This window comes from Medicago truncatula, chromosome 2, assembly GCF_003473485.1.
Source record: "Medicago truncatula cultivar Jemalong A17 chromosome 2, MtrunA17r5.0-ANR, whole genome shotgun sequence".
Taxonomy (NCBI): Eukaryota; Viridiplantae; Streptophyta; class Magnoliopsida; order Fabales; family Fabaceae; genus Medicago; species Medicago truncatula.
Window position 1 is genome coordinate 6,538,669 of NC_053043.1, and position 11,034 is coordinate 6,549,702.

Sequence of the window (11,034 nt, forward strand, 5' to 3'; positions counted from 1 at the left end):
TTCAAGTCAGGTGGCTGAGATGGAGAAGAGTCTTAGCTGTTTTATTTAATATTGCAGTACCGCTCAAGTTAGAGGTAATTTTTTATTGAACAGCTGAAAATATCAATGATATTGTAAGGAACAGAGTGTTGGGCGGTGAAGAACCAACACAAAAATAAGATAAGCGAAGATTAAGATGTTGTGTTGGATGTGTGACGAGACGTTTGAGAGAGAGAGAGAGAGAGAGAGAGAGAGAGAGAGAGAGACTTGTAGATGTTGCAACAAGGGAAGTAGACGAGAAGGAGAATAATTATATCAATAAAGATAGAGGCAGACATAGAAAACCTACAAGCAAACCTATTAAATATCTAAAAACTAGTATGGACACGGGCTAGAATTTCATGATATTTGAAAGAAAAAAATGCTCTGATGTGTCAATTGTCGATTAAAGTCCAATTTTGAATAAAAAAATTGGAGGTTGAACAGCAACTAAATTAATAAAACTCATATTTAAGTCTTCAATTTTTTGATGAAGATGTGGTATCATTCTCGCTTGTGTGGTTTCTCTTTCTACAATGTGTCGAATCACATCAATGTTGACTCCCCTATAAGGCCCAACGATGGTATCGTATCCCGGTTCAACATTGGGTGGGGGGAGGGAGTGCTTCCTGGTGGTGGATCACAGACACAGAGAGTCTCTTAATGGAGAAATGTTAACGTGTTGTGAATTAAAATTTGACATTGGATGCAAGAGTAAATGTTGAAAAACATTTGAGAGAGATTATTCATATACCCAATGCTTTAGGATTTTGGGTGAAGAAGTGATGTCGATCTCACTTGTGTTGTTGCTCTTTGACTAATGATGATGCAACCAATGTAGGTTCCCATGGAAATCAGAAAATTATAGTAATTTGTTTTGTTAGTTTTTAAATGTCGTTTGTTTAATTTTTTTGTCTTAAATCTTAGCCGAGGATGTCATTGGCTTTAATGCATATTTGTTATTCAATATCTGTTATTTCAAATTCCTTCACTTTTAGTCTTTTGTATGACTTAACAGTAAAACAATGTAGACTTGTTGTGCTGAGTTGACAAAATACATATGTATTAGACATTTTAGTTTTATGTGACATTTTTTGATTGAGTCTATTATCATGGTAGCATGATTATCCAATACTTTTCATCTCCTTCACAAATTCATAAATTATCTGCAACTCATTCTATTAATTATATTGTCACATATAAAACACACCCTCCTTAATTTTTCTTCTTTATCATTCTTCTCATGTTCAAATTCCTTTTTCATCTTCTTTCTTTTTCTAATTTACTTTCTATCTTCTCATTAAAGAAAGGAACAAAGACACCCCTCTATGTAATAGTCACCAACTCACATTTTTACCATTTTGTTCCTCTTATCTTATTTTTCCATCTCAACATATCATAGACATAGAGAATCTCGCCCTTAAGGGTGAGATGATAATGTGTCATTTATGAGTAAAACTTCTACATTGGATCCAAGAGTATATATTGAGCAAGATATAAATGAAATGACAAATATAACTAATGTCTTAAGTTTTTGGATGGAGATGTGGTGTCAATCTCACTTATCAGGTTTCTCTTATCCAAATATGATGATCCAAGTCATTACAGGATCCCTCGGAGCTCCAAATATTATGATAAATTGTTATCTTAGTTTTTGGATGTTCTTTGTCTAATTTTTTTATATTAAATATAAGTTTTTGGATATCGCTCACTTTCATGCAATTGCTTTTTTAAACAACCTATGTTCTTTCAAATACAGCCACTTTTGAACTCTAATCTTGTTTGTGATAGCCTTAGTCGCAATCCTAGATAAAAGAAAAGGGTTATCTTTGCATCTACAACAAACATAAAAAAAAAACAAAAAAAACAAAATTCTATAGCCAACCCCACTTAATGGGATAAGACTTGGTTGTTGTACCTTCACTTTTAGTCTTTGGGGGAACCTGACAATGAAAAATACACATGTTTTATATTGAGTTGACAAAGTGATATTTTAAAAGATGTGACACTTTTTTAATCGAGTTTATTTTTTTTTGGAAAAATACTACTCATAAAAATCCAACTCCTTCAACTAACCCATAAAATTACCAATAACTAACTTTATTCCTAATACTTCTATGGACAAAATACAAACAACTTTTTTTTTAGTCTAATGTAATGATCAAATTCAATGTAGCGTTCCTCGAAAGTCTCAACATTATGACGAATTGTATTTTATTTTTGGATGTCATTTGTTTATTTTTTTTTTAAAATTTAGTTTTTTTTATGTCTTTCTCTTTCATGTGAATTTGTTTTATTGAACCTCTATTATTTCAAATTCATTCAATTTTGGTCTTTGGCGGAAAATGAAAATGGAAAATTACAAACGGGTTATGCCGAGTTGACAAAATATATGCTTATTAGACAAAATACATATTTTGTCTTTGGTTGAATGTGACAATTGCAAAATGCATGTGTTGTGATGAGTTGACTAAATATATGAGATAAATTGATCAATAAAAATTGATATATTTGATCTACATTAACAAAATACATCAACTTTAATGGACACATTTGTTTTAAAAAAAGGGTTAATAAGTTTTTACCCCCTGTAATATAAGTCATTTCCGATTTTCCCTCTGTAAAATATTTTTTTTGATTTACCCCCTGTAATTATTTTTTTTGTAAACGAATTTTATTTTTTTTTTAAGAATTTTTCGTTTTTGTTTGGCCTATTAGTGAGTAAATCAAAACAAAAAAAAAATTACAGGCGGGTAAATAAAAAAAATATATTTTACAGAAAGAAAAATCAGAAATGACCTATATTACATGGGCTAAAGACCTATTAATCCTTTAAAAAGAGGATCGGTGGGTTATTAATCATGCATTTTAACCATGGTTGAATTCCGTTAAAACAAAAAAAAAAAAAAAAACATGGTTGAATTATGGGTGACATGTGGACCATCGATCTTTTCTAAGATAGTACCAACAATTATTTGAAAGTATTACCAATTTCTTAATGAGACTAGATATATCAATACAGGTAGGGATAACAACTCATCATTCAGACACTTATGTGATATTGAATCGTAAGCAAGTTGTCTTTTTCCTAAGTCTTGTGTACTGTAAAATTACTAGGTTGGGCGTTGTAATTGAGATTTGAATTCCGATCTCGTTATTTATATGTCTGAATTTTATTAGTGATTTGTATATTTGTTTATCTATCAGAAAATGAGAAGGCTAACAAATATACCTATGACACTTGTTATGAAGTTTAAAGTGAAAATTTTATTTTAGAATTACTTATTCAACACAATGAAACATTATAAAACAATTTATTTTACATAAAAGTTATGAATTGTTTTTTTTTTAATCATTTTCAAATATCCTAAAACACTTGTCAACATGATCTTTTAAAAAATTAGAGTACTAACATTTTTTTTTGAACAAGTCAAAATGAGATATATATTAACAATCAAAAGTCTTGCTTCCTAGCACAAGGAATGCATAAAGAGGCAAAACAAAGTTACAACGAAATAACAACTTGTCCAAAACAAAAGTTTAGAGATGAAAATAAAACCTCAGCATATCCCTAAATAAACAAGGGGATGCTGCCACCATAAATGATAACCAAAAGGAAAGCACACATTTTTAGCTTTCAACCAACGAAGAGAATACATCTTAACCTTTTTCTAAAAGCTGCACCATCATATTGACTTTGTTCGCAAAGAGCCTTTGATTTCTTTCATTTCAAATAACCCAAATGCAACAAAGCCAAATCAAATGTAAGAAAGATCGACGAGGAGCATAGTACTAACAATTATTGCTCTAGCAAAAAGACTAAACTCTTTTTTTTTTAGGGAAAAAAGACTAAAATCTTATAAAATGATTAAACATTAACTAAATTCCATTACTTAAACACAATCACTTGTTTATTAAAGGTATGTTTGATTCACATAATAACAAGTACTTGACAAAATAATACACAAAAAGGACATAACTATAGATAAATAGAGCCATACTTTTTTTATGTTGGAACATAAAAATTGTATTTAAGTCTTTTTAATAGTTTGTACCCTGAATAAAAGAAGTTGTTCTGTTCAATCCTCAAACGTAGGGGTGCAGCCACGTTTTAAATATTGGGGGAGACCAAGTCTTAAAAGGTGTGATTTACTAAAGAAACACTAAATTTTCAAATGCATCAATATATAAGAAATTTAAGTTACACTCAAAATTAATATTATCAAACAAATTTAAGTTACACCCGAAGTCAAACGCAGTCTACAGAATATGCTACGACTGGATTTTAGAGAAGAGAGAAAAATTAGGTTTTTACTTCTCAATTTTCTTTCAAAAATAAAATAATTAAAGGGATTTTTCTTTAAGAAGTTAAAAGGTTTTATTTTTCTCATAAAAGACAAAGTCCCAATACACAAATAATATAATACTCATATTGAAACTAAACTACAAATGGAAGGGGGGGGGGGGGGGGGGACCTCATTCAATAAAAAATTGGATCCTATTTGAAACAACATGTAATATCACAGTAGATTAGTAGTATAAAAATAAAATATTCAGAAACTGGGGAGGGGGACCTCAGCCACCCCTGGCCCCCGTGGTGCATTTGCCGGTTACACATGTATAAATTAAAGTATATTTGTTAATTTGGACCATTTTGCTAACTTAAATCCATTTTATGTTATAACAAATATCTTGAAAGATATTCATTTCTTTATTTTAAATTGGTTTACACTAATATATATATTGATTTTTTTTGTTCAAATAAAAATGTGCATTTTTGTTAACTTTGATTTTCATATTTTTTATTGGTCTAAGTTACGAACATATATATTATAGTGCAGCCATATACGAAAATATAAGCCACTAGCTATATAGTATGTAGACATCAATTTATAAAAAAATACAATTACTTAACTAACCACCAATCCCATCCATCATTCTTACAATTCAATTGTGACATACTCAAAAGAGTTCTAATAAGAAATTTGAAGTCAAATTGAAATAATTGAAACAAATAATATTGTTGAGACAACTGGGAATTGGTTGTGAAATACAGATCAATAGCTCGTGTTTTTGTACCACACAGAACTTTGTAATGTGATTTACTCCCCCGCAATTTAGGTTACAAACATCGTGTATTATATTATTATATATGTAATAATGAAGTTTGGAGCAAAAATAGATCCCCACAAACACGAGTATCATTTTCACAGCTCACAACTCACAACTCACATGCCTACAAAAAATATCATTGTCAACAATAAGCCAAATATATATATGGTGAGACACGAAAGCTATACTACTTAATAAATAGTCAATTTCATCCTTCAAAAAATAAAATAATACATTTTAAAATATTGGTTTGGCTGGCCCATCGGACCGTGTATGAATCAAGTGGGCCGATCCACTCCGGCCCATTTATATGAGGTGGCTCATCGGGCCAAGGCGGGCTGGACAGGGCCAACCCACTTGACAGCTCTATAATTGTGCCTACCTACCTCAATTTAAATTTTCCACAATAACTAAAAGATCGAGTTAGACTAAAAAAACAAATATTGAATTGTATTTTGCACCAAATTTCGTCAGAATTGTCTATAAACCTCTTCAAAATAAAGATAAATTGAACAAAACCATTACGACATTGTAAGACATGAAGAATTGTTATGGTTGTTGAAATTGTATAAAGGCAAAGAAAATACCAAAGTTTTGGCATACCCACCCCAAATAAAAGCCTCCCGGGCGGTTAACTACTATTAGTATTTTAAATTGTTCTCGTAAGCTTAACTCAGTTGGTATGGACAATGTATAATGTATGCAAGATCTGGGGATTTGAACCCCGACCACCACAAAAAAAAATTATGTTTAAATTCTAGATTAAAGGTGATAATGTAATTGTTATTCAAACATAACCCTTTCCTGAATACACCAGCTCCCAAAGGGTAAAGAGTTGAACTTGTTAATCTTTACATTCATTCTAATATTTGGTCAACGTGATGCAATGGAACCAAGTCACCAACACCATTCAATTCCCAAGGTACAAAGCACAATATTGCTAATAGTTTAAACACCACTTCATAGCGTTGGTTTCTTTAATCCCAACTTGATTAATTTTTTTTTCTTTTTCTTGTGGTAGGGTGTGTCGGACTACGCAATAGTGCAACCCATATGCAACACTTATGAAGCTCAATAGCAAACTATTATGATGACTTCTTCCCCTAAAAAAGTAACTTAATATCATGTGATCCATTAGACCGTATATCAGATATTAAACTAATAAGAACATATACTACACTTATCTTAGCCAAAAGGTCGAAAAAGGTATATCTTGATTTAAATGAAACAATCACAATTTGATATATTAATCGATAAACGGAGTGGTGTGAAAATCATCATTCCCATTAGTCCTAAGCTTGATCCTAAACATCCATTATCTATATTTAGTCCACTGTCAGTTTACAAACCATCGACTCCAATCCATTGCCTCCAATCCATCCACAAACAAAAAGCATCGGCACACTACTATTCAACTATTAGTAGCAATCACGAAGGATCTGTTTGATAAAAAAATATCAAATAACCGATAAACTAACTTATTGCAAAATAACTTATATCGAATGTAAGATTGAATTTGTGGTTTTTGGTAAAATTAATGATTGAACTAAATAATAAATATGAAATGACCTAAAAATGATATATTTGATTAATCTATAAAAAAAAAATCAATTAAGAATGCAAGGTTAATATTGAAGGTAAAGAGTGATGAGTTATAAGCTATTTGATTAGCTTATTAAACCTACTATAAGCTAGTAAAAATAAAAATAAGTTGTAAACACAAAAAAACAGCGGTTACCAAACAAATGTTTAGTGGTAGTTATAAGCTCAAAATCATCTCTAACCGAGAGGCACAGACCCTAATTTCGCAACTTCACATTCAACAACATAGTTTGAGGAGTTAAACGTACAATAAAACGGAAGGGTATTTGTTAACTCAATGCAATCCTGATGTCGACAAATAGACTTTGTATAGATAAAAACAATTAAGCTTGTTTAGGAATTTGGAAGGAAGGGAAAAGGAAAGGTTTGGAAAAATAAAGTAGCAAGCGGAAGAAATAGAAGATGTTTAGGAGAGGGTTTTGAACATAATTTTATTCATAATACAAAGCTGAACATGTTAATGCAAACACTTAATTCATTTAAACAGGTAAAGTATTACTGTTAAGATATTAGTTTTCAACATCAACGAAACTATGTTAATCTTCATTATATCTGATTCGTTTTAACAATATCTTGTGTATGATGTTAATGCTAAAATAGACCAAACGCACAAAGCTGAACATAATTCTAATAATCTGGCAAGTTCTCAAACAAACAATGAAAGTAAACAATAAAGCTAATTCGGACAACATAGCAACCAACATTCAAAAATTTCAGTAGTCTTCCTAAAATAACACAAGAAATACTTATGTTTAGGTGTTGAATCAAACATGGCTAAATTTCAAATTTCAAAATGCCACAATTCTGTTTGGCATGGAAAGTAAAAGATACAACTCCAGCTTCCATACACCATAAGGTATCTAAAGCCTTCTACCCCTTCTACCACTCTTTCTACGGGTGCTATCGGAAGGAATGGGTGTGACATCCTCTGCAATAGCAAGATAAAAATGAAATCAATTAGAAAATAACATACAATAAAAATGTAGAAATAACAATCATTGGCTAAAATAATACAATGTAATGCCATCGGTTACATGGAAACTGGTTAGAATAATTAATTTCACCAAGAGGACGATAAGGTCAAGGTTTTCTCAAAAAGGCAAACATCATATTAATAATTGAAAAAATTCATAGCCTGGAAATGTGAACAACCTTTCATGGATTAGACTGGAATGGTGATTACAGGATTTAGCAGGGAAAGCAATTATATAATGCAAAATTGTGAGTTCTTTTTAGACTGGACGATATTATGCAAATATAAAATACCTACAACCACCACCACCAGAAAATCCAAATGTCTTGGGACTAAGGATAGACACTTCATCTCTATATGGTTTGTACATTATGTTTTCTTTGATTTAACATTATTTCCCTGTGCAACATATTTTCCTAGATATCCCTGATTCTCTTTAACTATAACCATATCTTACTCAGTTCATCGACGGTCAACCTTATTTACGGCAATTCCAAAGTTAACAATGCAGTACACATTACAAATAACTTGAAATAAGAGCATGACTCAATTAATCAACTTTACAGTTATTCTATATCTATACAATACACACGCCAAATAACTTGAAATAAGTGTATTCTCTCTTCTGGTAAAATAGGGACTATATAGTTTTCTTTTTGATAATTGTATTTAATCTGATGGTGTCTAGTATGATATGATCAATCATAAGTAACATTCCCAACTTTCACATCATAAATATCAGAGAGCAAGTAAACCTTAAACTATCTTATGTGGGTTAACAAAAAAATAGAATTTCAGTAAATGCAAATACCTATACGACCAACTTTCATTCCAGAACGAGCAAGAGCACGAAGAGCAGCTTGAGCACCAGGGCCAGGTGTTTTAGTCTTGTTTCCACCAGTGGCACGGAGCTTAATGTGAAGTGCAGTAATACCAAGCTCCTGCTCCAAAATATTTTGAATCAGTACATAAAACTTGACAGCTCCCCAAATAAAAAATTATACTACTTACTAAACAAATGCCATAACAAAACAAAAACATTCAAACTGAAGCTCAGAAACAGCCATTAAACGGTGTAAACACAGTTGAATTTTCACCCAAAAATGCTTTTTGGTTTGACAAATTTTGAAAGTAAATGGAAAGCACTATATATCAATGAGAAATCTACCCACCTTGCATCTAGTAGCAACATCCTGTGCTGCAAGCATAGCAGCGTAGGGAGATGATTCATCTCTGTCAGCCTTAACTTTCATCCCACCTAAAATTTGGAAAAAATAAAAATATGAGAACCACATCCAGTAAAACACACAATTCCAAACCAAACAATATCAACAGCAGCATAATCTTACCTAAGTGTTAATCAAATGAATTCCATCTAAACTAATTTATCAAAACACTCGTGAACAGTTTTTGTCAAAACGCTTAAAAACATTAAGGGGTGTTTGTTTAAAGTATATGATTTACACTCCTAGGAAAACTAGGGTAGGGATGAGTATACCCATATTTTTTACAAGAATGAAAAATATTTATTCCCGAGTATAAAGGTTCTTGCGAATGAAATAACTTCCAACATTCCCATGAAGTTTTGCATATACTCTTTTTTTTTAAAAGAAAATAACTTCCAATTGTCATAGGAACATTCAAGAGTGTGCCTATCACTTGTCTTAATATTCTCATGTATAGGAAAAATTTGTGTCAGTTAAACAAACGCCCCAAAAATAAAAATCCCAACACAAACCAAGGTAGAGAATAATCATGCTAAAAGTATAACTATACTATATAATTGTTCTTGGTCTAATACAAATAAACAAATTTAAGTTTTTCAATAAAAATATCTTACAAATGTAATTTTTGAACAACATTAAAACATATAGTAACTAAATTTAATAACTAACAACATTAAAAATAATATATAAAGAAAAAACTCATACATACCAGTGATACGGACAAGGGTTTCCCTGCCAGATAAATCAGTAACATGCTGCAGCAAAAATAAACATTCAACTCATGAAAATCAAACTTCAAAAAAACAATAATTCAAACTAAAAAAAATAAAAAATAAACAGATTCAGATGCTAACAATGAAGGTGTCGTTAAACGAAGCAAAAATGCGAGCAACACCGAAAACATGTTCACCATCCTTAACAGCTGGACCCAATGTTACTGTCTCTTCCTTTGGCTCCCTAACCTTTCTCTTCGACGACTATCACAAATAAAAAGAAAAAACATCATCAATTAAATCGAACCAGTGTTGGGTTGAATCTAAGAGAGAATTGATGTACGTATGAACATACCATGGTTGAAAATGGGGTTCCGAGATTTGAAGAAATTAGGGTTTTGGATACTGATGCTGCTGCTGGAACCTTTTGTCAAAAGAGAAATGGTGGTAGTGTTTGGTTTTTTATATATGACATTGAAACCCTAGTTTGTAACGAGCTTAGTGGGCCTTGTTTTGTTTTCGGGTATGAAACTCACATTTTGGACGATATTTGCACCCACTGTTTTACTCAAAAAGTTAAAAAAATATATGATCATTGACCTCACGCACGATTTATGTAAATAATTTCAAACAACTTCACACATCTCACATTGCTATTTGCAAGAGCAGTTAACATTGCAATAAACTTTTTACTTTTGATGCTTGAATAGCAATATAAATGGTTTAAAAACTTACACCTTTATTTACTAAACACGATTGTGATGACTATTATGAACATAACATGTTTTTTTTATATGTTATTATAAGGTAGTATTTATGAAAAAAATATATGAAATAATTAGCCTAGAAATATATAATTATTATTTAAGAGTCTTGTTAACTAGTGTCATAAACATTGATTAAGGAATCCATGAATATAAATTTAGTGTTGAAAATATAAAATGTTGCTTCCGACTAAATAATTATTAGGGTTAAATATGTTTTTGGTCCCTACATTTTACGCGATTTTGAGAATAGTCCCTACATTTCAATAAATGTTTTTAAAATCCCTACATTTTTCCTCCGTTAGCGTAAATAGTCCCTGTTGTCAAATTTCTAACGTGATGTCAATGTTGGTGGTTCAATCTCGCCGGAAAACGGCGGGGAACTTCACCACGGTCTTTCTCCGCAACGTCGTAGATGCGGATCGCCGGTGTTCGTGACATTTCCAGTGAAATATGTTGGTTTAGATGGAAAGATTTGGAGGCCGAAAGCGATGATGTTATCGTTGAAAGTGTTTGCTGTTGCGGGTGTGGAAGGTGTTGTGGTGGAGATTTGGTGGGGTGGGTTTGAACTTGTTATGATGGCTTGTGTTTCATCAATATGACACTGAAGGCAGGGACCAATTGCA

General features: G+C 31.5%; 1 protein-coding gene and 1 non-coding gene across 2 annotated transcripts; both read right to left on the reverse strand.

Annotated features, from left to right (window-relative positions):
* Positions 1-6,147: 6,147 nt before the first annotated feature.
* LOC112419552 (U2 spliceosomal RNA) lies at positions 6,148-6,340 on the reverse strand. Its single transcript, XR_003009685.1, has one exon. It is a non-coding gene; the product is annotated as a U2 spliceosomal RNA (small nuclear RNA).
* Positions 6,341-7,329: 989 nt separating this feature from the next.
* On the reverse strand, positions 7,330-10,160 carry LOC11440830 (40S ribosomal protein S14). Its single transcript, XM_003593902.4, has 6 exons — positions 10,000-10,160; positions 9,786-9,908; positions 9,641-9,686; positions 8,878-8,963; positions 8,517-8,646; positions 7,330-7,660 (listed from the first exon to the last, which is right to left on the reverse strand). Exons 1-6 carry the CDS (start codon positions 10,000-10,002, stop codon positions 7,593-7,595), a joined length of 456 nt encoding a protein of 151 aa, XP_003593950.2. The 5' UTR covers positions 10,003-10,160; the 3' UTR covers positions 7,330-7,592.
* Positions 10,161-11,034: the final 874 nt, after the last annotated feature.

Excerpts from the sequence above, each read along its gene's own strand:
- LOC11440830 (XM_003593902.4), bottom strand. Across the intron at positions 8,964-9,640 it reads AACCCTTGTCCGTATCACTG|GTGGGATGAAAGTTAAGGCT; the intron begins GTATGTATGAGT and ends TCCAAATTTTAG. Across the intron at positions 7,661-8,516 it reads AATGAAAGTTGGTCGTATAG|AGGATGTCACACCCATTCCT; the intron begins GTATTTGCATTT and ends TTGCTATTGCAG.